The sequence below is a fragment of the Megalobrama amblycephala genome, linkage group LG16 (assembly GCF_018812025.1).
Source record: "Megalobrama amblycephala isolate DHTTF-2021 linkage group LG16, ASM1881202v1, whole genome shotgun sequence".
Classification (NCBI taxonomy): domain Eukaryota; kingdom Metazoa; phylum Chordata; class Actinopteri; order Cypriniformes; family Xenocyprididae; genus Megalobrama; species Megalobrama amblycephala.
In genome coordinates this window covers 30,512,000-30,539,957 of record NC_063059.1, presented here as the reverse complement: position 1 = coordinate 30,539,957, position 27,958 = coordinate 30,512,000, and the positions used below count along the sequence as shown (strand labels likewise).

Sequence of the window (27,958 nt, the reverse complement as noted above, 5' to 3'; positions counted from 1 at the left end):
TGTCATTTGCCCTGTAGGTGATGTACAGTGTGATCGTGCCCATACAAAACTTAGTTTACATGCACCACGTCCACACTGACCTCGAGCGAAGCGGGAGAAGGGATTTGTCGTGACAGGAATACGCACGCAAAGTTTGCTGTGAATCCTGCTGCACTTAAACGGAAGAGGAGCGCGTGCCACCATCTCGCAACCCCGTTTTCTTCTTTTCAAAGGTAAATGCGAGTTATTTTAACAAGTTGTCAAAATGATATACTCCTCTGCTTTATGTAAATGTCAGCTAATAGTGTCAGTTATCTGTGTAAGAGCTTCAGGGCAGGATGACGGTGTTGCGTTATGGTTCTGCTGGATGGTGTGATGTGATGCGCTGCAGGTCCGCAGTGGTGCTGCTGATGCTTGTTTATCAAACACCTCCACTATCACATCCACCAGCAGCATCAGCATCACTGCAGCATAAGCAGTGGCACATGTATCATCTCTGACAGTGATCTCCTTAATCGTTCCGTTTGAATGGCAAGTAAGTGCTATCAGTCATAAACTAAGACATTTCTGCATTAATAGCAGCATTAGTGTGCACTTTATCCAATCTGCGTCATGTCTGAGTTCTCCAGGAGATAAACATTGCAGTATTTGATCATAGACCTACTGGTTATTAAATATATTATATTAAACAAATATATATTTAAAAAAAAAAAAAAAAAAAAGAATATTCAGCATAATAAAGCATGCTTTATAGAAAATGGTTACACTTTTTTTTTTAAGTTTAATTATACATTAAAGTACTGAGTAATATTAATTGACTACATGTATTTACTGTAGGTTTAGGGTTTGGTTTGGATGTAATTATGCATAATTTATAGTTCTTACTATAAATAGATGCACCCAAGGACACTGTCAAATAAACTGTTACTGAATCTTTGTTTATGAATTAATGATCAACATTCAGTAACATTATATTTCTAGAGTATTAAGTAATATTTCATATTTAGAACATATATATTAATAAATATTAATAATTTAATAGATCTGAATAAGTTGTTTAGACAAAAAATGTAAGATATTTATATCAAACATTTTCAGCATAGAATATTCAGCATAAACAGAATAGATTATTTAATTAAAATATTTGATATTTAGAACGTTACCTAATATTTAATATTCAGAAAAATAAAAACTGGCCCATGGCACTATAACAATACACTTCATGACCATAAATAACATTTGCACGTGTCATGGGCTTTTTACTGTAAAGGACTTCTTATAATGGTTGTGTTTTAAAACTTAGTAAGCTCCCTAACTAGTCATTATTGATGGGTTTTTTAGTGGATAGAACTTGATGACAGAACTGCAGCATTGAGTTGTAGGTTGAGTTATCAACATGTTTAACTGTGATTATCACATTTCAACAAGACTCACATTTTACGTCCATGTATAGTGTTGTTTTGCTCCAGTATGTTGTATTAGGCTCAACATTTTTTAATGTTTTTAAAAATGTTGTTTATTGCTCTGTTGTCAGGGGTCAAATTTGAAAGCATGCTTGGACTGCCAGGAGGAAACAGTGCCAGTAGTGCAGTGTGGCTGAAATCCAGCCCCACATACTGTCTGCTGTCAGTGCATCAGCTTAAGTCCAGCACAGCACTCAAACATAGAGTTATTGCATAAAACAATAATAAGAATTGATTACTGTTTTATATTCAGCAAGCGCTCTCGCTTTTACACGAACGAATTCAGAGAGCTTGAATGCTGACAAGTAATTTCTGAAACACTGTCAAATTCAATCCGGTCTCCAGGGATTACGTTTTTCAATAGTATTTTTCCTGCAGGTCTTAAGCTATGGTATTATACAGTGGCACTCTTCGCATGATAAACTGCATTTATGAATGCAAATACAACAAAAATACAAATCACAAAAAGCAGAAGATTTTAATTTTCATGACCCACTCAGGAAATTACAGGGGCTGTTTAATCTTTTGCTATGATGTAACATCGTATTACACCATTTTCCAAAATTATATCCTTAAAAAGTAAGGTTGTGGGGAAGGGGGAGGTTGCAAAAATCATGTCAGAAATGCAGATTAGGAATCCTGTCTCAAAGTAATTACAGTAAATGCATCATGTTAAATAAGACGCTAGAGGCTGGACAGCCAGTGAAGGATGGGACACAACACAAGGACACACATTTTCCCCTCTTTCTGTTGCTGCTGTTATCCCCATCAGCGCTGCTCTGGTTACATAAGGAAGGTCCTCGTGTTGCACAGGCCTTGAAGTGAAGAGTGCTACTGCCTCTCTGTCACAACAAATGCATCAGAGCATTCAGCAGGAGACATTAAGTCAAGTCATGTCACCTTTATTTATATAGCGCTTAACCGCTTTACAGTGATAACAGGAAAATGATTCAGTGATGCAAACAGAGTTCATTCAAGTACAGCAGCTCTAAAAGAAAACAGTGTTATTGTTTAGCTGAAGTCAGTTCAGTGTTAATTCAGTTCTGTTGTGAAGATCATCAATTATTAAATTAGTTCATTTAATCTATAAAGGAGTTCTTCAGAAAATAGTGTTGTCATTGTCCAGCTCAGTTCAGTTCTCATCCAATAGTGTCAGTGCAGTCGAATCAATAACGTTGTTGAATATTAAAGGGTTAGTTCACCCAGAAATGAAATTTCTGTCATTTATTACTCACCCTCATGTCGTTCCACACCTGTAAGACCTTCATTCATCTTGGGAACACAAATTAAGATATTTTTGATCAAATCCGATGGCTCAGTGAGGCCTGCATTGACAGCAAGTTAGTTTACACTTTCTAACGCCCAGAAAGCTACTAAAAACATATTTAAAACACTTCAGTGGTTCAACCTTAATGTTATGAAGTGACAAGAATACTTTTTGTGCTCCAAAAAAACCCCAAAATAACAACTTTATTCAACGCTCCGAACCACTGATTCGAAACAAAAGATTCATAAAGCTTCATGAAGCAGCGTTTTGAAATCGCCCATCACTAGATATTGTTGAAGTCGTTATTTTGGCACACGAAAAGTATTCTCGCTTCATAACATTAAGGTTGTATATATGTTTGTATGTATGTAAATATGTTTTTAGTACCTTTCTGGGCGTTAGAAAGTGTAAACTAACTTGCTGTCAATGCAAGCCTCACTGAGCCATCGGATTTGATCAAAAATATCTTAATTTGTGTTCCCAAGATGAATGAAGGTCTTAAAGGTGTGGAACGACATGAGGGTGAGTCATAAATAACAGAAATTTCATTTCTGGGTGAACTAACCCTTTAAGTGTCTCCAGCTAAGCAAACCAGAGACGACAGAGGCAAGGAACCCAAACTCCATCAGGTGGAAAAGAATGGAGAAACCAGGCTCAGTTGAAGGGTCAGTTCTCCTCTGGCCAATGAACAAACACAGTGTGATTATGATTCAGGCTGCTTCATAATTCAGAAATCAGACTGTGGATTGATAGAATTCAAATATTTCATCCAGTTCCTTTTGCTTGAAGATCAAATTCATCACGGCAGTATGGAGCCGAAGCTGGTCATAGGGTCTGTGCGGAGGACTTGTCTGGTTCTTGTGGTCTTTGCTGAGGATCTGTGCCGATGGCTGTCGTATCGACGAGGCCTTCACAGAGGATTGTCTAGTTGACAGGATCTCTGCTGACATTCAGGGCTGCATTGTGGTCGTGTCTAGGTGCAGGTCCACCATCTGATCTGGATATGGACCGGATACGGCTGACTACGGTAATTTAAGGGGGAAATTAACTAAATTAAAGGTACTGGTTACCAAAAAATGAAAACTTAAACGTTATTTACAGTACTCACCATCATGTTTCCAGACCCGTATGCTGTTATTTTTTTCATGGAACGCAAAAGTAAACATCTTTTTTTACGCAACTCTTTCCGTAAAACAAAGAGTATGGCTTCAGAAGACTGTGGGCTTGTCCAAATGCCCACACTTGAGAGCACATGTATGCAACAGGAAGTAAGTGCGCAAGAAAAATGGCTGAAAAATGCCAAAGCTAAGTGCCCTTAAAGCACACTAAATACACACTAGTGGTAATCGTATCCCATCATGCATCATGTTCAGGAACTCACATGCCCCAAAATTACAGGATGTCAAGGAAAACATTCCAGTGTAAGTTAAATTAATGAGATATTACATATAATTTGGTAGTATAACATAAAATGTTGCGCATTTTATTGGTGCAAAGATAATGTAAACGCTTTCAACTGCTTTTTTATCACTTAATTAGAGGCACCAAAGTTATTAAATTGTTAGTGTTACTTAGGGACTGCTGAACAGGCATAAAGATGTTTATTTTAAAGTGCAAAGTATTGAAAATCAAAACGTGTTAATAAAGCATTTTTCCAGCACTATAAGTCTGTCCCATCAGGTAATCAAAAGTTCTACACGCACTTGCAGTCTTCACGCCCTCTTGGGCCAAATACAGGAAATATATCATGCAAGTAGACAAGTGTGGGTATTTGGACAGGCCCTTAGATATAGCGCACAAGTCAATACCTTTATGGTGCTTTTTGTCATTTTTGAAGCATGACGGACCTAGTCACAAACTGTTTGTTCACTGTAAAAAAATATTTTTCAAAGTTAAATAAAGCATATTATTGGAGTACGTTTTACAAGAAAATACTATTTTAGTCTTTCTAGTTCAAAACTATGTTTAATTCAGTGTTACTTGCCATTTCTTTGTAATTATTTGTATAATTTACTAGCGAATTCTGAGTGTTTCGAAGTAAATCCCACACCTTAAAAAATCTACTTTTGTGGAAAAATAACAGCAAATGTGGAACGACATGAAGGTGAAGAAATTATGACAGAATTTTAACTTTTGGGTGAATTATTCCTTTAATGCTGGTATTTATGATCTTTAGTAGTGTTTGTTCTATACAAACCACAGCTTAGAAAATCTTCTGGCCTCTATCAGCCTAGTTTAATCTCTTGAACACTACATACAATTACTATAAAGCATCTTATAAGATGTGCTGCTTTGCATTCAGCTTGTGTCCAGCTTTATGATCTGTGGCACAGTTTATGTGTTGGATCAGTGATCAGTATTTGAACTGGTTGTGCCTGAAGGTTCATCAGCGTTCACGGATCAGAGCTCAGCCAATGTGTTTTTGTCTGCATGATGAAACCATACCGAGACTCTCTCCCTTTGCTTTTATCGATCTGCCTGTTATGGCAATCCAAAACCTGAATTCAATATGCAGCTGCGTGAATAAGAAGGAATACAACCTGAAAATCCCAAGAAAACATGTTGGGGGAAAATATTTCAGAGCAATAAAAGGTGGATTTGATCATTTGTTATTCATTGCTTCCTTCAGCGTCGAGTCTCAAAGGATAGTTTACATCTCCCTGAAATACTGCTAAACCATCAGGTTTCCACTCTTATGATAATTTATTGATGTTTTCAAACAAAACATCTTACATTTCAGTTTAAATATAATATATAGTCAGAACCAGTATTAACTTTGAACAAATAATAGCCACTTAGTCTCTCCCAAAGCTTGCGCGAGAGAAAGACAAGTCCATTATCTCATCTATTATGCAGTTATAGCAGTGTCACAAAGTGTATCGCTTGGTTGACGGTAAACTGTAAGAAAACACCACGGGGCCTTTTCAGCATCATGTCCTGAGCAAACTCGCAGAGTCCTAAAATACCCTCATGGGTCAGAGTGTGGAACTGGGGCGAGAGCGGGTCACCAGAATGTTAGAGAGTTTATTTGTGGACATGGTGCAGTACGAGTGTGCGTTTACCCCAGCTGACGGTTGTGTGTTTGTGTGGGAAAGCGCTTCGATCCATCAGTAGCCTCTTTATTCCTCAGCCCCACGCTTTGACGGGGAAACAATGGACAGAACATAAGAGCCGCCTTTTTGCTCTGGACTCTTAAGACGTGCTCACCCCTGTCTCAACAAAGCCTTCTGACTGAGAGAGTAATGTAACAATAAAGCATCAGACTGGTGCATAAAAACAGCTGGACATTCTTAAAGGGGAAGTGTGCAGTTTTTGCACCACTTGTGAACAAAATAGAAAGAGTGGCAACCATGATGCTAGGGTGTTGTGGGTGGTTGCCATGGCATTGCTATGCTGTTGCTAAGTTGTTCTGAGACTGTTGCTATATGGCCCAAGTACTTTCTGGCCCAAGTTTTAGTATTATTTATATACTATTATATATTTATTTATTTTGAAGATTTGAAGTTTTTCATCTAATATTTATGTTTTATTTTATTTCATTTTTATTTCAGTTAATGAAAAAGATTTTTAATAACTTTAGTTTTAGTTAAAGGTGCTAAAGAGGATGTTTTGTTTTATACATTTTTGCAATATTACTTGAAACTGTCTTTACTAACTGATAAAAGACTATTTATTAGGTGCACTGAAAGGAATAATATTAATATACATCATCTGTGCACGAGGTAGGGCCTTAAAAACGATCATCGCGTAAACGATTGGCCCTCTGGCTTGTCAATCACTGGCCATGACGTTCCTTGTGAGAGACGTGCGCGGCTGCGCGCTCCAGTAACTTTCCACACTCTACAGGCGCCGCATGCAATGTTTTTGTCAGGAGACAGGAGTAACAACTGCAGATTATGAGTTACCTGCGGTGAGTCCGACATAATGAATCCACTAACACGACACAGCGAATGCCGGTGGTAAACACTCGTGTTCCAATACTCGTGCACGAGTTTTGGGAGGCGTTCCCTTGAAATGAGCTGTGAAGGAGGGGGGTTGTTCTTACCCATGCGCTCATTTCAAAAACTCACTAACACTTTTTGGTTTCTCAGTCGACGAAAAGATCCTCTTTAGCACCTTTAACAACAACAACACTGGATTTAAGGTTTTGTTGATTTAGTGTAAACTGTATATGACAAGTTATGTACCAAAGTTTAGGGATGGGAACCATAAGAAATTGACCGCTTACAAAATAAACCCGATTACTCAACGTTTCCATTAACAATTCTTTTAGTATTTTTGAGGAAGAAAATAGTTGGGAAGAAAATACAATACTGTTTTCAAATTATTAATAAATCTAAAACAATTCTCGCAAAAGGTGTTTTTAGGCCGTATGTCCACCAAAGCGTTTTTTCCCCAGGCTAGCATATTTTGTCGTCTATTTTATCGCTGAGCGCGTGGCGTTTCTTTTCCGGTCGCCAAGTGTTGAAAAATGCTCAACTTTGGGTAAAACACAGCGTCAACATCACTGTCACTTTTGGAGGAGGGGCAGGACAAATACCACAGCAACCAACCAAGCGCTTTGGATAATTCGATAATTGGCCTTAACTGTATATTGAATAATAAAAACTAAACAAACAAAAAATATTGTAACATTTCATTCATTTTTATAAAATATTACTGACAAAACTATGTATCTTTAAAGGGTTAGTTCACCCAAAAATGAAAATTCTGTCATTAATTACTCAACCTCATGTCATTCCAAACCCGTAAGATCTTCGTTCATCTTGGGAACACAAATTAAGATATTTTTGATGAAATCCGAGAGCTTTCTGACTCGTCCATAGACAGCTATTTAACCCCCAAGGTCCAGAAAGGTATTAAAAACATAGTTAAAACAGTTCATGTGACTACAGTGGTTCAACCTTAATTTTATGAAGCGACGAGAATACTTTTTGTGTGCAAAAACAAAACAAAAATAACATATTTATTCAACAGTATCTTCTCTTTTGTGTCAGTCTCCTACGCTGTTTACATTCAGTGCTTCCAGGCTCTACATCTGAATACCGGCACAGTATTGGCTGACCCTGTTCATGTGAGCAGCACGAGGCATGCAGCCGGCCAATAATGAGTCGGCGTTCTGACATAGAACCTGGAAGCGCTGAGCGTAAACAGTGTTATTTTTGTTTCGTTTTTGCGCACAAGAAGTATTCTCGTCGCTTCATAAAATTAAGGTTGAACCACTGCCGTCACATCGATGATTTAAACAATATCTGTAGAACCTTTCTGGACCTTTAAAGTGGTGGTTAAATTGCTGTCTATTGAGGAGCTCTTGGATTTCATCCAAAACATCTTAATTTGTGTTCTGTAGATGAACGAAGGTCTTACGGGTGTGGAACGACATGAGGGTGAGTAATAAATGACAGAAATTTCATTTTAGGCTGAACTAATCCTTTAAATTAATGCTGTCATATGAGCAATTAGTCAGTAACTACACTGATTTAAGTCACACGAGCCTTAAGTTAGGTTGTAAGATGTATGTGTTTGATTTACTAAAAAGAACAGGTCATTTGTTCGTTAATCATTAAGACTACAATGGTTGCACTGTATGCTTATAATTGAGCTAAAAAGCTCCTGCTTATGATATTAATTTGTTCAAGAATTGTATGATTCACACTGTAGATTCAGTTACATTGTAGATTCTGAATAATAAACTGGTTATTGGTGTCTAACCCTACCCTGAGCAATAGTAATCTAACCTTGTTCAACAGATAGTCCCACCTCAAACTCCCTGGTTTACTCAGAGGTCGCTCACACAAAGAGTGCAATGCAATTCATACAGCTGTGATACACATCCCTGTGTGTGCAGGTGTATACCTCCCACCCCGCCCCACCACGGCCCTCACCTGTGTGTTGCGGTGCTTCCCATGTGAGCCGACCTGGGCCGGCAGCCCCTTCTTGCACCGCCCACCGACCCGGCCCATGGTCACCATGACGCGCTCCAAAACCTTCCAGGCATACCTGCCCAGCTGCCACCGCACCTACAGCTGCATCCACTGCAGAGCACACCTCGCCAACCATGACGAGCTCATCTCCAAGGTGATTAATGAGCTGAGAAATTACGACCTGACAACAGGCGCAGGGAACAGGACATGAACAAACATGTTTGTTAAGCATATGAGAGGCACACAGATTGGAAGAGCAACACATGCTGTTTAATGTCACATCAGTTCTGCACGGATGAAAAGCTGCTCTTTAACACAGTTTCAGATTAGCATTTAAATGTGATATCACATGCGGTTCTCTTTTTTCCTCTAGTCCTTTCAAGGAAGTCAGGGCAGAGCTTATCTGTTCAACTCTGTGTAAGTTGTTTCTGTGTTTTTACATGGATATATGTTTGTACATTTATGTTAAAGTCCCCCTGTAGTCAATAATTTTATCTTTGATCAACAAAATGACATATTTAAATGTTTTTTTCTGTGACAAAAAATGTCTTCATGCCTTAAAATAGCTTGAATTTAACTCTACACCATTGCTGCATTTAGTATACGTGGATCCATGAGCAACTCAGAACGTCAGTGGAGAAAGGAGGCATATAGTCCATCATAACATCGTAATATACATCATATACATAAATCACCTGCTATATTGTTAATTTGTACCAGATTTTTCATATCAACAGAGTTATATCCCAGGATAACCTGGCTTCTCTTGAGACTCCCCTGCTTCAGAGCGATCATAGTTAATGGCATGCCCATGCCTGCCCGCATGATGACGCGATCGGATGCAAGGTAGTTTGTGATGTAAGAAACACCAGCAAGTTCAAACCATGTTTTTTTTTCACTGCAGTTTTAAGGAGAAAATACTCAGCAATAGTGTTGACTTATGAATTTGCACATGGTTTGTCTTAAAGCATATTAAAAACACTACATAGACAGATGATTTTCACCACAGGGGGACTTTAATTGAAGGAGTTCGATTGGAAAGCTTTTTTACTGTTTTTGAAAGAAGTCTCTATTTCTCACCAAGGCTGCATTTATTTGATCAAAAATATATAATATTATGAGATTTTATTACACTTTAGAATAGTTGTTTTAATATATTTTAAAATGTAATTTATTCCTGTGATGGCAAAACTGATTTTTCAGCATCATTACTCCACTCTTCAGTGTCACATGATCCTTCAAAAATCATTCTAATATGATGATTTGCTGATCAAGAAACATTTCTTATTTTTATTAATGTTAAAGGATTAGTTCACCCAAAAATGAAAATTATGTCATTAATGACTCACCCTCATGTCGTTCCAAACCCGTAAGACCTCCGTTCATCTTCGGAACACAGTTTAAGATATTTTAGATTTAGTCCGAGAGCTTTCTGTCCCTCCATTGAAAATGTATGTACGGTAGACTGTCCATGTCCAGAAAGGTAATAAAAACATCATCAAAGTAGTCCATGTGACATCAGAGGGTCAGTTAGAAGTTTTTGAAGCATCTAAAATACATTTTGGTCCAAAAATAACAAAAACTCAAAAAATTCAGCATTGTCTTCTCTTCCGGAATCCTTTCCATTGAATTGATTCCATTGAACTGATTCCATTGAATTGATTACATTGAATCCTTTCAACTGTCGGCGTTGGCAATGCACTTTTACGTCGCCGTGGTTGTTTTTGCCGATTAGGACATCCGCAACATTTTGAAGCATCGAAAATACATTTTGGTCCAAAAATAACAAAAACTACAACTTTATTCAGCATTGTCTTCTCTTCCGGGTCTGTTGTCAATTCGCGTTCATGACTCCGCTTCTTCTTCTTCTTTCCTGTTTTACGGGGGTTGGCATCCAGCTTATTGGTGCATTACCGCCCCCTTCTGCTCCGGAGTGTGGTTCACGACTCCGCAGTGACGCTGCTGATGTAAGACACTGATGACGTGTTATCCGGTGCGCCAGAGCTTCGTTTACAGTCTGAGGGAGACGCACGCTGTATTCAAGCTATTCTACATTGTTTGTATTTTGGTATTGCTATATTTTTTAAAATGGTGCGTAAGTGTGCATGTTGCGGATGTCCTAACCGCCAAAAACAACCACGGCGACGTAAAAGTGCATTACCAACGCCGACAGATGAAAGGATTCAATGGAATCAATTCAATGGAATCAATTCAATGGAAAGGATTCCGAAAGAGAAGACAATGCTGAATAAAGTCGTAGTTTTTGTTATTTTTGGACCAAAATGTATTTTCAATGCTTCGACAAATTCTAAATGACCCTCTGATGTCACATGGACAACTTTGATGATGTTTTTATTACCTTTCTGGACATGGACAGTATACCGTACATACATTTTCAATGGAGGGACAGAAAGCTCTCGGACTAAATCTAAAATATCTTAAACTGTGTTCCGAAGATGAACGGAGGTCTTACGGGTTTGGAATGACATGAGGGCGAGTCATTAATGACATAATTTTCATTTTTGGGTGAACAAACCCTTTAATAATAGTTTTGCTGCTTGATATTTTGTATACGTTTCATTTTTCAGGATTCGTTGATGAATAGAAAGTTCAAAAGAATAGTGTTTCATTAAAATAGGAATATTTTGTAACATTATAAATGTCTTTACTGTCACTTATCATCAATTTAATGCAGCCTTGGTGAAAAAAAATCTTAAAAAAAAAAAAAACGTACTGACTCCAAACTTACGAAGGGTAGTGCATAAACTCTGTTCATGTCACCTGATTGTAGCTTCCTGTGTGTGATTGTGTCTCCCTGGTCTCCTCAGAGTGAACGTGGGATGTGGCCCTGCAGAGGAGAGGGTTCTGCTCACGGGGCTTCATGCAGTGGCAGACATCTACTGCGAAAACTGCAAAACCACACTGGGGTGGAAATATGTAAGAAAACGCTCGCAGCACATGGAAAGTTAAGTTATGTAAAGTACATTTACGTAAAAGTGGCATCACCTCATAACAGAGGTCGTTTACATATAATAGTCTTAAAGGGATAGTTCACCCAATTTTTTTTTTTAAATTCCTTTCATCATTTACTCACCTTCATGTTGTTCCAAACAGCTTCTTTCTTCTGTTGAACACAAAATAGGATTGTTGGTAACCAGACAGTTGATGGTAGTCACTGACTTCCATAGTATTTTTTTTCAATGGCTACCGTCAACTGTTTGATTACCAACATTCTTTAAAATATCTTCTTTTGTGTTCAACAGAAGAAAGAAACTCATACAGGTTTGGAACAACATGAGGGTGAGTAAGTGATGACAATATTTTCATTTTTGGATGCACTATCCCTTTAAAGCTTTCCGTTTACACCCAAATGCCCTGTGCTCAACAAATTGCCTAATTGCAGCTGCATTTACCTGAAAAAACTGAATGTGTTTGCATGTTTGACTGAAAAGGTCACCAGAGTCACAATCATTTTAAAATAATAGCACATTGTTAATATGCAAGGCTTTGCGAGTTCAAGCTTGCTCATAAAGGCTTGTCTAAGCAGGACACATTCCTTGCATGGTGTCCATTTTTAATCAGCAGCTGTGCTGCATGCCGATTGTTTTTTCGGTGCTAGTGGATTTCCGGTCGCCCTTGACATGGAGTTTAGACCGATGCAAACACCAATATGCACACAAACAAGTATACGTTCCCATAGTGACCTGGTTATTTATAAACACTTCAGATATTTATGTCAATGTGAATGCAGACGTTTCAGAAAATCAGGGAAGCTTGACCCAGTGCCCTTCTCCAGAAATCTGATGAGTGCTGCATGCTGCCTGCATTCATCAGCTATAAAAAGAAAAGACAAATTTTAAATGCTGTAGGGAAACAGCATTTGTCCTACCTATTTATTTATTTAGAAATACATTAAAATGTATAATACAATGGCTTGAATGCACATCTTCTATGATGAGCATTTTTTTAATTACTGAATTAAAATTAATTATGATATTTGGGGTGGGTCATACGGTCATGAATGTCAGAGATACAACTATCCTGATACAATAATGAAGAAAATAAGCTTCACTAAAGGAATGAAATACTTGAGAAGGAAACTTTATGGCATAATTCTTCTTAAAAAAAAATAAAAAATAGTGTTTTAACAGAATTATGGTCCAACCAACATGCATGAAAATATATTATAAAGAGGATACCTGCGGACTGTCATAATTTGACCTTTCTATGATGGGACAAGGCTAGCTCAGCTAACAGGGAATGTTCTCAGAATGATTTGGCAAGGTTCTCTCAAAGTTATGAACAAACATTCTTCCAGTGACATTAATTCGGTTGTTAAGTCTGACGTCACGTGGCAGCACTTCCGGGTCCAAACGCTCTATCTCATACCACAAGAAAACAACAAACAGTGCAAATATACACACATGATCTGGTTTGTTCGAAGATGGTCTTTAAAGGGGTCATGAACTGCATTTTTCATAGTGTTTCCTGAGGTGAACTTATAATGTATGATTTTTACATCAAAAATTGTCATAATTTAGAAATAAAAGGCTATTTTTCTACCCTGATTTTAGCCCTCTGATCTGAATGCTCTCTTTGAAGAGGCAAGTGTTGCTAATTTAAGGATTTTGTCACCAGATTTAGTGACTTCCCCGCCCCTTTTGAGATTTTTTTCAGAAGTTCAGGGACAAATCTAGCAACTTCTTGGACAAACCTTATCTAGATTCTTATTTTGCCCACTGATCTATATTCATATTTATATAGATCAGCCATTATGATGTCATCTAATGACATTTAGCTACCGGTTTTAGCTACTTTCAATTGAAAGCAGTTGGCAACACTGGATGAGGTGTGTCTGCTGTGAGACTTCAGTGTAAACACCCACTGCTGTGTTTGGCTGTCATGTTTGCATTTGAAATAAGTCTTACATGTGGAACTGGTGCCCCCACTATGAAAACTTTACCACATTTTTACTATTAGGGCCTACACTTGTCAACTAATTGTAAAAAGTGTTGATTATAGCACTATACTGAGGTCTACTCCTGTCGCATGACAGCTTGCAGCATGAGCATTGTATCCTGTTGATCGTGTGATGGCAGTGATCGTGTCATTGGAACTTGATTTCTTCACTCTCACAGTTGCTTCTGTCATTACTAACAGTGTTAACATGGTGTAAATACAGTTAGAGATTGGTAACGGGAGCTTTGGCGATAGCCCAGATAAACTCGTGCTGTGTGATCGACAGCTTCAGCCATTATAAAGAGAGCCTTCTTTGATTGCTTTCTGTATATATTTTAATCACAATTTAAAAACACATAAATACCAGTTACTCACACTTGTGTGGTGCGACAATATCCAATCCAATATAGTCGGCACAGCATCGTCTTTTAGTTTCAATCTTGCTGAAAATCCTGCAACGAGTTGTGCCTTGTTTGTAAACGAATCCGCTGTAAAATTAAGTGAACAAAGGACCAAGTTTTTACCGACGCGATCAGGAACTTGATTAAAAATAAAGTTCATCCACTCTTTTCTAATGTTGGGATCAGAAGGAAGGCAATGCAAAGATTGTGTTTTTTCACAATTTGGCACTGTTCAGCATCTTGTTGTCCTTGGAGCCATCTTTATCATTTGGTTTCTGCGTAGTCCTGTGTTTGCCTCTCTCGTTATTTACCTACTATGCGCAAATCGGTGGGCGGGGCTAAACAGGCAGTGATGTAGAAGCAGGCGTTGCTTAGCCACATTATTACGTCATAAAGTGGCACATTCCAGAATCTGCCTTTTTTTCCAGAATGGCTTCAATATAAGCTGTTTTTAGACAAATGAGAAAGTTTTGAGTTCTGAAACTTACAAGATGTTTTTATAGTACATTGACCTATTATATGTCACATGATCAAGGGAATTTTCAGTTCTCAGTTCATGACCCTTTTAATAATGTTCTCAAAACATTAGCACAAGAACATTATTTATCACATCACTCATAAAATGTTTTTTCCTGAAACGTTTTTGAAAAGTTTTTTTTTTTTTTTTGTTACTACTTGTTTCAGAATGTTTAGAGAACATTCAAAAGTAACGTTCACATAACACTTTCAAATTGATGAAATGGAATATAAATTTTAACGTTTTCATAACTTAATTGGAATGTACGGAAGAGGATTAGGGCCAAGCAATAATAAAAAAATAATAATAAAGAAAAATCTCGTTAAATTTCGCGAAAAAAGTCGAGATTAAAGTTGTCAAATTTCGAGAAAAAACTCGTTAAATTTAGAGAAAAAAGTCAAGATAAAATGTTGAGAATAAACTCATTAAATTATGAGAAAAAAGCCGTTAAATTATGAGAACAAATTTGTTAAATTACGAATTTGTTCTCAAAATCTGAAATTTAACGAGTTTTTTTCTCGTAATTTAATGACTTTATTCTCAACATTTTATCTCGACTTTTTTCTCGAAATTTAACGAGTTTATTCTCAACATTTTATCTCGACTTTTTCCTCGAAATTTAACAACTTTAATCTCGAGATGGTTTTATTTTTTTATTATTGCTTGGCCCTAATCCTCTTCCGTAGGAATGTTATCAAAATATTCTTAAAACATATTTTTGTTTGCTGGAAGTTCAGGTTGTAACATGTCATGTGGTGCGACTCCCCAAAAAGCATAATATATTTTGAATTAATAATTCAATATTTGATACTTTTTGCCTTGACAAATATATTTAAAAACTTAAAAAAAACAAATGAAGATGTGTAATCACATGTATTCAAGGTGGAAGGAAAATGTTATTTTATGTGATGGTTACACCACATGACATTTTTAGAGTCATTCAGTTGTAACTTTTTTTGACAATGGCATAAAAATTTTTCAAAACTAAATGAAACCAACATGAATGATGAACGATTTTCCCTTTTTTTATTGTGAACAAACTGTCACTGACCCATAAATGATGACGAGTTTCACATCCAACTTAGTCCTGCGGTCAATATGGTTTCTCGCTCTCCTCCTGCCCCCAGGAACATGCCTTTGAGAGCAGTCAGAAGTACAAGGAGGGCAAGTTCATTATCGAGCTCGCCCACATGATCAAGGACAACGGCTGGGACTGAGCGAGCGTCCTGGAGAGAGCAAGCGGATGAAGGGTGGATGGTGAATGTGTGGGTGGATGACTGACTTTGGTTTGCCATTACCCTCTTAAACCCTCTTCTACCCTCCATCTCCTGCTGACACACACGCCCCAAGCTGGACCGATATCAGGAGAGCGGGCCGCCCCGGGGGGCTTTGTGTGTCTGGAGGAGAGAGCGCGCATGTGTGTGTGTCCGCCCTGGCACATGGGAGCACACTGAGATACATGAATGCATACACAAGGTGTACAGACATATGTGTGTAAAAACAACAGCATACCGCATCTCACGCTCATGTCAGCCCGACTGTTTATGCTACAAGCGGCTCTATTCATACACGTATTTGACATAAGGCAGGGCTCGGAGGGCACGTTGTGCTTGGCAGGATCAGGGTCACGAGTTCGCCGAGCTGATGGGGCTTTCTCCACTTGGTGTCAGTGAGAAACTACCAGGCTGACCTATCCGAATTCAGCTGAGGTTAGCGCCATCTGCGCCAGCGAGGAGACTTGGCATGGAGAGATCTCTGAATGGAGCTCTGACAGACCAACACAGAGGGCTTAAAGGAGTAGTTCACCCAAAAATGAGAATACATTAAGAGAACTATTCCTTTAAACCGTCTGAAGGTGCGGTCACGTTTACTGTTGCTCGGCGAAATTTTGCAGACAAAATCCAGTCATTTCAATCCATGTGTTTGGGAGTTTCACTGGGCTGACCAACAGAAAACTGCTTGGTTTGAAAGTGACTGTGATGTGTGAGCTGTGTTTCAGAGAAAGACAATGGACTCTTTTTGACAGCGAAATTTTTCTGAAATGTCACTAATGTGACCGCACCTTAAAGGGATAGTGCACCCAAAAATTTAAATTCTGTCATCATTTATTCACCCTCATATGGAAGCTTGTTTCTGCCACTGAATAAAAATTAAAAAAGATAATTGCTTTTTATCTCACAATCCTGACTTTTTTTCTCAGAATTGCGAGATAAAAAAATCACAATTGCAAGAAATGAAGAATTGCAAGATATTAACTCACAATTCTGATTTTTTTCTCGCGATTCTGACTTTTTTCTCGCAATTGCGAGTTTATATCCTGAATTTCTCAGAATTGCAAGATATTAACTCACAATTCTGACTTTTTTTTCCACAGTTGCGAGTTTATATCCTGAATTTCTCAGAATTGCAAGATATTAACTCACAATTCTGACTTTTTTTTGCAGTTGCGAGTTTATATCCTGAATTTCTCAGAATCGCAAGATATTAACTCACAATTCTGACTTTTTTTTGCAATTGCGAGTTTATATCCTGAATTTCTCAGAATTGCAAGATATTAACTCACAATTCTGACTTTTTTCTCGCAATTGTGAGTTTATATCCTGAATTTCTCATAATTGTGAAGATATAAAGTCCAATTCTGAGGAAAAAAAGGCCTTGAAAAAAAAAGAAAGTCTTTATAACACATAATCGCTACTTTAACTCGCTATTGTATATAACGCAATTAAAAAAGTAAAACTTTTTAAAAAAAGTAAAAGAATTGTGAGATGTAAACTCGCAATTGCGAGGAAAAAAAGTAAGAATTCTGAGATAAAAAGTCACAATTACCTTTTTTAGTTTTTAGTCAGTAGCGAAAACAAGCTTTCCACACCCTCAAGTTGTTCCAAACCTGTATAAAGTTCTTTGTTCTGCTGAACACAAAGAAAGATATTTTGAAAAATGTTTGTATCCAAAAAGTTGTGGCGCAACATTGACTTCCAAATGTTATACAGGTTTGGAACAACTTGAGGGTGAGTAAATGATGACAGAATTTTCATTTTTGGGTGAACTATCCTTTTAAGAAGGGTAAAGTGAACTTTACAGACATGCTTTTTGCATAAAACGACCATCTAACTGATTTTGGATGAAACATGCGCATAATTACGTGAATGTAAACCTTTGTGTATAGCAGTTCACAAGGTGTTTTATCATCTTTGTGTCTGTGTTTCATGTTCCAACAGTTTGTGCTGGTCCCAGTTTCACTCTGTTAATTTGTACTGACTGTTCTTGCGTGTTAATGGACACTTTAGGGAATAAGGACATAAGATGAGACCGTACACTGCCTATCCATTGGGTTATCTAAATTAAAAATACTATTAATCATAGCTCCTCTGTACCCAAGACAACTAAATGACACTTCACATGTCTCCAAAAATCACCAAAGACCCAACTGCAAATGAGTTGACCTAACAAAAAAAGCTTTTTTTTTTGCTTGGGTGCAGAGAATGGTAGCATGTCGGGTTGTGTATAGTGGAAAAACAAGCTTCTCAACATATTTAATTGACACAAAAATTAAATTGACACGTGGTAATATATATATGTGCATAAATGTATTTATTCATCATAACTGATTTTCATCTGTGTCAAGGGACTAAGTTGTTGCGTTTGTTATCGCTTTATGTCTGGACACCAAGATTTACTACTTTTGTATTCCAGTAAGAAGTTTCAACTGTTGTGTATTTTATAAATGGATGATGAGAGGATTATGATATTATTGGGACTCCCATCAACATTGATATAAAATGTCAATAAAACTGAAATATTGATTGATTTGTTTTATGTTTTTATTTTTCTAGCCATTTTTCATAACTGCACACTTATTTTAAAGAGACAGTACACTAAAAAATAAAATTTGGCCATTTACTCACCTTCATGTTTTCCAATCACAATGTTTTTTTGTCTTTTTGTGGAACACAAAATTAGATATTTAACCTGTCCATGCTGCTCTTTTTCCATATAATGAAAGTGGAGTGGGGCTAAAATGTAAAGTAGACCAAAATTTTAAAGTTGTTATTTGTTAAATTTCTTCCTTTTCACAGTAGCTCCCAAATCCCATTCACACTTGCACATATTCAAACATAAAGGTGATTGAATGTGAATTAGAATTTGCAAAGATTTTCCTTTCACAAAACAATGGTATTTCTTAAAGACATTGTTCAGCCAACAATTAAAATACCTTCATGTTGGTTACCACTGACTTCCATTGTATGGACAAAAAAAAAAAAAAACGTTCTTTTCCCAAAAAAAGTCTTTTTTGGGTGGACTATCCCTTTAAAAAGACTTGTAGTAAGGCGTACAAGTCATATGGTCCACTTGTATGTTACTCCCCGATTCCCATTTATTTTCAGTGTAAAAGAGCAGCTTGGACATTCTGCTAAACTTCTCCTTTTATGTTCCACAGAAGAAAGAATACCCTACAAACTGGGAATGACGTTAGTGTAAATAACCTAAATAATTTTAATTTTGGGTGAAATATTGTTTGAATGAATGTTTTGTCTTGAAACTAAAAGTTTAAAATTTTAAATTCAGGCCCAACGTGATTAGCAGATACACTCCAGTCCTACCTTCAACACTGCAGATGAGGTAAAAATCCAGATGTGGGCTCACTCTAACAAAAAGAGCATTATTTCAATATGGAGGAGCTTAAAATACAAGATGGTGGCTGCTCTCCATTCCTCTGTTGTTCCAGGGATTGTGCCAGCCTTTCAGTTGCCCTACGTCTCCTCTTTACACAGACAGATGGCTCTGTGTTTGCACTGGAGGCCGCGTCTCCTAGCAACTGGCTCTCTCTTTCTCCTCAAGTTGCGGAGGAGGCAGTGCAAGTGTGTGTCTGTGAAGGGCTGGTGTCATTCAGTGTCTGGGCCTGGAGTTTATCTCACACAGCTCGCTGACTGAGGTTGTTTAAGGTCTGACAGAGGTTGGGTGGTGCTCTGGTGAGTGTGTGGGCGAATAATATCACCTACAGTTGATTACCCAGCTCTCTGGTGGTTGATAGATGAATATGTACACAGGAGCTACAAAGGAAAACGCATGCAGAGAGCATATATACACTGGATTATAACTGTATCCTCTGTTCCAAGTCCTCAGATGACCTTCCGCTCTTGCAAAACGCCATACATCTTGTCTCGCCGTTCCCTCAGCACGATGATTCAACAAAGCAAGGAAGTTATTACATCGCAAATAACGTCAGTGTTAGTCAGAGAGCTGGATGCCAAGCCACAACATTTCCAGGTAATTGTGAAACACTGAAAGAAATAGTTAAAGGCATAAAACATGGGTTTGGATGACAATATTTTGTGGTCGTATAAGCGAAATAAAGGGTTAGTTCACCCAAAAATGAAAATTCTGTCATTAATTACTCACCTTCTTGACGTTCCAAACCTGTAAGTCTTTCGTTCATCTTTGGAACACAAGCGAAGATCTTTTTTTGATGAAATCTGAAAGATAGTATCTGTCCCTCCATTGACAGCTATGCAACTACCACTTTGACACTTTGAAAAAGTTCATAAAGAGATTGAAAAACTAATCCATGTAAATTGAGCGGTTTAGTCCAAATTTTCTGAGTAGACAAAATCACTTTACTATGATGAACAGATTTAATTTAGGCATTTATTCACATATAAACATTCATCAACTCACACATCAGTCATGGTAAACTGAAGCTCAAGCATGGTTGCTTGACATGTGAGAACCAATGAGGTTCATTCTCGTGTGTTATGCAACACATTTCTACTTCCGGAAGAAGTTTGTTCTCGTGCATCAAGCAGGTTCGGTTGAAATTCTGTTTATGTTTGCTGATCAATGTTTATATGTGAATAAAAGCCTAAATTCAATCTGTTCATCATATAAAGTGATCGAGAAAATTTGGACTAAACCACTCAATTCATATGGATTAGTTTTACGATCTCTTTATGAACTTTTTGAAGCATCAAAGTGTCAGTTGAGTAGCTGTCAATGGAGGGACAGAAATCTCTCAGATTTCATCAAAAAGATCTTAATTTGTGTTCCGAAGATGAACGAAAGTCTTACTGGTTTGGAACAACACGAAGGTTGAGTAATTAATGACAGAATTTAAATTTTTGGGCCAACTATCAGTTTAAGGGGACATTTACACAGGAACACTTTTTAAATGCAAGGTCTAGAGACAACGTTTTTTGTTTGTTTTTATTAATATGAGATGACAACCCATGACAATCTACTTCTGGACTGTTTACGAATCTAAAACAATCTGCCAAAACGAATCTGCAGCAGTCAGGTGATACAGTGGTCACATGGTACAGGGCCTCATTTATAAAACTTGCAAAAATTCATGCCAAAGTTCCTGTTTATAAAAATGGTCTTGGACGTGGAAAAGTGTTTAGAGCCACATCAAGGTCTAAGCAGACATTTGCACTTTTCCATCGTGGCAGTGAGTCGGAGTACTGTTGGTATTTGGAAAACTAAGCAATTCTTGCCTCTCGCCATTCTCAAGTAAAGCCTTTTGGACGTTGACTTGTGCTCTTTTATATGTTAATGACATTAATTAGGAGGAGAATACTAGGCGGAGACCTAAAACCATTCAGCTGCACACAATTTCAAGATCATTTTTAAATTTCACATCTGAAAGAGAGGCGTACTCACATTTTTTGCTACATACATAATGCACATTTAAGAAATGATCGTAAGATCAAATGTAGGACAGTTTCTACACAACATTTTATAAATAAGGCCCACAGGTCACAGTTTTCAAGTTTAGATTTGGTCTGCAATGACATGAACGCTTTTTACAATTCGGACTCTTGTAATAACGGTAATTCTGACATGGCCACTGTAAAAAAAAAAAATCCCTGTAAAATTTACAGTAAAAAAACGGCAGCTGTGATTGCCAGAATTTTACTGTAAAAAATATGGTAGCAACGTTTTAGGTTTTACGGGACAGCACTTAGTTTACTGTCTATTTTACAGTTACAGTTACAGTAAAACATATAATTTAAAGGTTTATATTGTAATAATTATGGTTCATAACTTTTTTTTTACAGTGTACAAATAAATGCAGTTAAATTAACAGTAATATATATATATATATATATATATATATATTTCATTAACTGACATAATGTTAATTTACCAACCTATTGAAGTACTAATATCTGTTTTGTACCTTTGTTATACACTGACAACCACCAAACATAGTGGTGATGAGAATCAAAGTTCATCACAAGCAGCTTTTCCACAAGCTTGAGAAGGAACAATACTAATATATAGAAGGTGCACACAGTGTCATTCACAAATACTAAACACCATCATGGTAACATGCATGAAATTTTAAAAATGCAATAAACATTAATTTAACAACATTAGATGTAACATAAAACCCTAATGTATATAACTGATTAGAAAAAAATGAGAAAAACTAAGAAGAAACAGAGTTATTTCAACGAAAATATATCAAATGTGAAGTGTCACACAGGGAATTGTGGGAATGTCAATTTACGGTTTTTCACTGTGAATTTTACAATGAATTGTTATTTTTCACTTCCAAAAACTGTGAAATTAATGGTATTTTACCATAAAATTACATTAAATGTACCGTTAGATCTATTACAGTTATTTACCGTATATAGTACGGAAACTTTCTGTAAACCAATTAACAGTTTTTCACCGCAGCATTTTTACAGTCTTTTACTGTTAAAATCACGGTCATTTTTTACAGTGTAGGACAGTTTCTACGCAACATTTTATAAATGAGACCCACAGGTCAGAGCTCAGAAAATTCAGTTTTCAAGTTTAGATTTGGTCTGCAATGGCATGAACGCTTTTTACAATTCGGACTCTTGTAATAATGGTAATTCTGACATGGCCACTGTAAAAAAAAATCCCTGTAAAATTTACAGTAAAAAAACGGCAGCTGTGATTTCCAGAATTTTAATGTAAAAAATATATGGTAGCAATGTTTTAGGTTTTACGGGACAGCACTTAGTTTACTGTCTATTTTACAGTTAAAGAACATTCATAACTTTTTTTTTTTACAGTGTACAAAAAAATTCAGTTAAATTAACAGTAAATATATATATATATATATATATATATATATATATATATATATATATATATAAATATATATATTTCATTAACATAATGTTAATTTACCAACCTATTGAAGTACTAATATCTGTTTTGTACCTTTGTTATACACTGACAACCAAACATAGTGGTGATGAGAATCAAAGTTCATCACAAGCAGCTTTTCTACAAGCTGAGAAGGACAATACTAATATATAGAAGGTGCACACAGTGTCATTCGCAAATACTAAACACCATCATGGTAACACATGAAATTTTAAAAATGCAATAAATATTCATTTGACAACATTAGATGTAACATAAAACCCTAATGTACATAACTGATTAGAAAAAACTAAGAAGAAACAGAGTTATTTCAACGAAAATACATCAAATGTGAAATGTCACGCAGGGAATTGTGGGAATGTCAATTTACATTTTTTTTTTTACTGTAAATTATACAATAACTTGTTATTTTTCACTTCTAAAAGTGTACATTTAATGGTATTTTACTGTAAAATTACATTAAATATTCTGTTACATCTATTACAGTTATTCGCCATATATAGTACGGAAACTTTCTGTAAACCACAGGGATGCAAACAGGTAAGGGGGGAAAAAGGTGAGAACACTGTGCGGGGCGTGAGTTCTCACTGAAAGGTGAGGAGTTTGTGTCTATGGAACTAATTAACTCACTTTTCACCTGTCTTTTACCATTAAAATAACAATCATTCTTTACAGTGTGAACACACCTTTTTTACTTCCATTTGTGTTAAAAAGAACAATTCAAGACATTCTGTTAAATATCCTTTGTGTTCCACAGAAGAAAGAATGTCATGATCCAGCTATGGAACAACATGAGATGAGTAAATGATGACAGATATTCATTTTTAAGTGAACTATCCCTTAGAATAAATGCAGGAGTATGAGCAGCACACAGAAGCAGAGGTGCTCTATCCAGCCATAGGATGAAGTGTCTAGGGATGTAATGACTCAGCAGAAAATCAAACAAAGAACACCAAGTGCTCATGTTCCAGAAACACCAGACTGCAGTAAGGAATGATGGTGCTCCGAACGGATCGGGTTCCGTTTATTGGCTGGTGAAAGTGTAGTCCACAGGGAGAACCTTCTTTTTTTGGCCAATGACCTCACATCTGCATCTTTTTAGTGTTTACAAGATCAAACTCTTAAAGGGATAGTTCACCCAAAAATATGAATATGTTTTTTCAGTGGAACACAAAAGGAGTAGTTCCAAGCTTTTCCAAACAGAAAGTGAATGGTGACCAGTTGCTGTCAAACAAGATTTTCAGTGAATAACAACTTAAATTTTAGTGCATTTCTCAAATAAAGCTATTATATGGCTAAAAAAAAAAAAACACACACTTGAAATAGCATAAGACCACTTTTATTATGCCTTATGGTGTACTCTTGTCCGTTTTGGAGTTTGACAGCCACAATCCCTATCCACTTTCATTATATGGAACTGAGCAGCATGAACATTCTTCACAACTTCTTGTTTTGTCTTTTTTGTGTATGTGTTCATGTTTGGAGCATCATGACAGGAAATGGTGTTTTGGGTGAACTATTCCTTTAAAAAGACAGAGCTTGGTGCTTGACTCTGGTATTTTTATGGTAGGTTGACTGTTTTGAAGTGACCACCCATCCCCACCCTTCCTATTTAACAGAGCCGGCATTCACAAGCATCTTTCCATAAGCAATCCTTTATTCTCGGTTTGGTGTTCAGCCCTCGTGGTGAAGGCAAGGCTCGCTGTAACCTGATGGAGTGTTAGCTGCAGAGGCTAAAAATAGCAGAGCTGTTCAGTGAGTCAAAACTCTGCAGCACAGACTGACTCAGACAGACTCACACAGACTGGTGCATTGACACACTGAACAGAATAAACACATGAGGTTCAAAGAGTGATATGAGACGAGCATGTGGCATATTGCAGTTAAATACTAATGCACTGAGATCTGATTGCATTCAACAGGATTTTATCTTGACCCTAAGAGATACGATTGTATTATGTTTCATTTCAATAACATACACCAGTGAATTTGTGGTCAATTTTGGGGCCCTGAAGACAAAGCATTGCTGTTCATACACCATATACTTCAGTGAAGTCTGTTGTAAACAAGCTCAATGGGAGGCGTAGAATTAAACAGGGACAAACTATATTTTCCCTGTGGATTAGGGATTGTGATAATCTCTGCATTTGTTTAAGATTATACAGATTGATTTATTCCTGTGGTCTACACTGAGGTCCAGACCATGGAGGGTATGTGTTGTGCTCTGTGATATTATGAAGGCTTATATCTCTTTATATCTTAAAATGTTATGTGTATATTATTGAACTGTAGAGTTCAGCTTGAAGTTTGTTGCACAAACTGAGGATGTAATACAATATACATTGTCAGATAGATAGCCAGTCTCATCCCAATGTTGTTTGATGGGGTTGATGTCAGGGCTCTGTGCGGGTCAGTCAAGTTCTTCCACACCAAACTCATCCAACCATGTCTTTATGGACCTTGCTTTGTGCACTGGAGCACAGTCATGCTGGAATGGAAAAGGGTCTTCCCCAAACTATTCACACAAAGTTGGAAGTATAGCATTGTGCAAAATGTCTTGTTATGCTGAAGCATTAAGATTTCTCTTCAACTGGAGGTAAGGGGTCTAAGCCCAATCTCTGAAAATCAGCCTCACACCATTATCCATCCTCCTCCAAACTTTACAGTTGGCACAATGCAGTGAGGCAGATAAGGTTCTCCTGGCATCTGCCAAACCCAGACTTGCCCATCAGACTACCAAACAGAGAAGTGTGATTTGTCACTCCACAACATAAGGCCAGTGGAGGCATGCTTTACACAACTCCATCCGACGCTTGGCACTGTATTGATGTTGTGAGACTTGCATGCAGCTGCTCGGCCATGGAAACCCATTCCATGAAGTTCTCGCCACACAGTTTTTGAGCTGATACTGATGCCAGTGGAAGTTTGGAACTCTTCAGCTGTGGAATCATCAGAGAATTGGTGACTTTTATGCACCATGAGCCTCATGACCAGTTCGCTCTGTGACTTTACATGGACTTCTGCTTCATGGCTGAGTTGTTGCGGTTCCTAAAGACTTCCACTTTCCAATAATACCTCTTACAGTTGATTGTGGAATATCTAGCAGAAATGAAATTTCTTTAACTTTCCTATTGCAAAGGTGGCATCCTATCACATTACGACTCTTGAATTCAATGAGCTCTTCAGAACAACAATTTTTTTCTCTCAAATGTTTCTAAATACAGACTACATGACTAAGTGCTTGATTAGCCACACTTGCTTAAAAACTTAACACTCTTTCTTAACCAGCACAGCATCACCCCTAATCCACCTCTGGTTAATTTTAACAATGATGGTATTAAACACTTGGAAACAAGAAAGATGTTGAACAATTCCCAGTTAAGAAATATTAATGTCAAGAATTTTTCACAACATATAAATAATACCAACAATGTCCAATAGATGGCATAAGAAGCACAGACATGGGCCTAGAAGCATTACTCCCTCACTCACTTACACATTCTCTTTTTGGTAGAAAGAGTTTGCATAATGGCTTTTTGGCAGACTCTGAATCAGAATAGCCGTCATTTCACCGTCTCGGTTAACTAGACCCGATATAGTTCGGCGAGTAACCCATTTTAGCCAAAATAATCATTAATTTGGTTGCATGTCGTTTTTGCCAAAATAACTTGCGAGCAAAGTCAACAGTGATTACAAGGTGTTTGGTTTCATATCTTTGACGTTCTATATGCGTAGGCTGTGCGTAGGCAAGATTTAGCTCATAGTCAGACAGGCTTTTTGTAGCCCACCTATGGTTAATCTTGATTTTGATTTATTGCATTTTTTGGACAGGAAGTGCACGAGATGGTTGATGTCCCATAATGTTTGCAATATATATATATATATATATATATATACAACGCGAGACTTAAAAGTTAGTAGAGATCACTGTTGCCAGATCTCAGATAAATATTTCTCGCGATAAATATTTCCGCTATTTTACAACTGTCGGAAAGCAAGCAACAGCAAATGTTAAAGCAATTTCTTTCCTGCTTTTGGTCTTGTAAGTAGGCTATCTGTGTTTTTCATTAAAAAAAAATCTTATTATCTTTGGTTCTTTTTCTAAATAAAACCTCTATAGGCTATTTAATTTGTTTGGATGGATTGTCATTTATGAGAACCTGTTATATCTATGTGAAAATAATCCTTTATCCATTATTTGTTGTCTAAATGAAGTAATTCATTAGCTGTATATTTGATGACTAGTCTACTCTTGGGTTATGGTTAGACGTCTATTAGATTTTCACTGACAGCCCAAATTCAGCCTTATTTTAGCCTAGACATTAGGGATGTGTTTTGATGGCTATTAGACATCTTTTAGACATAAAATTGCTTGCTGGGTAGAGTTGCTACAGTTGCTAAACAGCTACTAGTGAGGCTCAGCAAGTTCTTGCCATGATCAGCCCTCTCCAGGTAGGCAGTAGCGTGTTTACCCACTACGCAAAGCACGCAATTGCGTGGGCCCCCCACAATTTCTCCCTAGGGTGATCCCCCCCCAGTGGTGTAATGTAGGTATATGCATTATACCCACTAGAAAAGGTCAAGGATTTCTGTATAGCTACTTTAAAAAGCACAAGGAAACAGGTCTGGAGCTCTTTAATGTATTGTGACTAGTGACAGATCGCTGTAGCCTTAATTCAAGAGAAGCGGCAGCCTTATGCGCACATATACTGATCCTCTCCTCTACTTTAATACCAGTTACAGCGCAAAATAAACATGTATGGATACAGAACAACTTCGAAATCCATATTATGTCTTGTGTTATCACTTACTCAGTGTTCAACTGCAGAAAGACTAGTAAACAAACAAACAAACGTAACATAACATTTACCTCAGAACAAACATATTCAGTGACCATAAACTCGTTAGTCAGCTAGAAAAGAGAGGAGCATTTAGCTAAATATATGCACCATTTTACATAATCATTTTTAATGTTCTTTAAATGGTTAGGGTCTTTAAAAGGGTGCAATGCTATTTCATGCATTCTGACTTATTTACACTGTTGAAGAGTTGCATTCTCCATCTTTTCTCATGGATATGAAGCACATCAAAATGTACCTCTATATGTAATAAGTTAGATCATCATGTAGATGTTATGTCACAAATTTTATTGCATATTTTTTCACATAAACATCTAGTTGAAATCATTATTTTAAGATTCATTATTAACTAAGCTGTTAAAAACTGGTGTCAGTTTCTGCGTCATATTCATACCAATTTTTCTACAGATAAAATGTAAAGAGAAGCATGAAAAACTCCACCAC

The 27,958-nt window shown here is 37.0% G+C and overlaps 1 protein-coding gene across 6 annotated transcripts; it reads left to right on the top strand.

Annotated features, from left to right (window-relative positions):
• Window positions 1-19: 19 nt before the first annotated feature.
• On the top strand, window positions 20-27,297 carry ypel2b (yippee-like 2b). 6 transcript variants are annotated; one of them, XM_048160205.1, is made up of 7 exons: window positions 20-212; window positions 3,292-3,374; window positions 3,499-3,736; window positions 8,558-8,787; window positions 9,007-9,050; window positions 11,462-11,570; window positions 19,628-19,951. In XM_048160205.1, the coding sequence occupies exons 4-7, from the start codon at window positions 8,671-8,673 to the stop codon at window positions 19,832-19,834; spliced, it is 477 nt and encodes a 158-aa protein (XP_048016162.1). In that variant the 5' UTR covers window positions 20-212; window positions 3,292-3,374; window positions 3,499-3,736; window positions 8,558-8,670; the 3' UTR covers window positions 19,835-19,951. The 6 variants fall into 6 exon arrangements, with proteins under 6 accessions (XP_048016162.1, XP_048016163.1, XP_048016161.1 ...); XM_048160206.1 differs by lacking the exon at window positions 3,292-3,374; XM_048160202.1 differs by lacking the exons at window positions 20-212; window positions 3,292-3,374; window positions 3,499-3,736 and adding exons at window positions 220-514; window positions 23,142-27,297 and having other exon boundaries at window positions 19,628-19,778.
• Window positions 27,298-27,958: the final 661 nt, after the last annotated feature.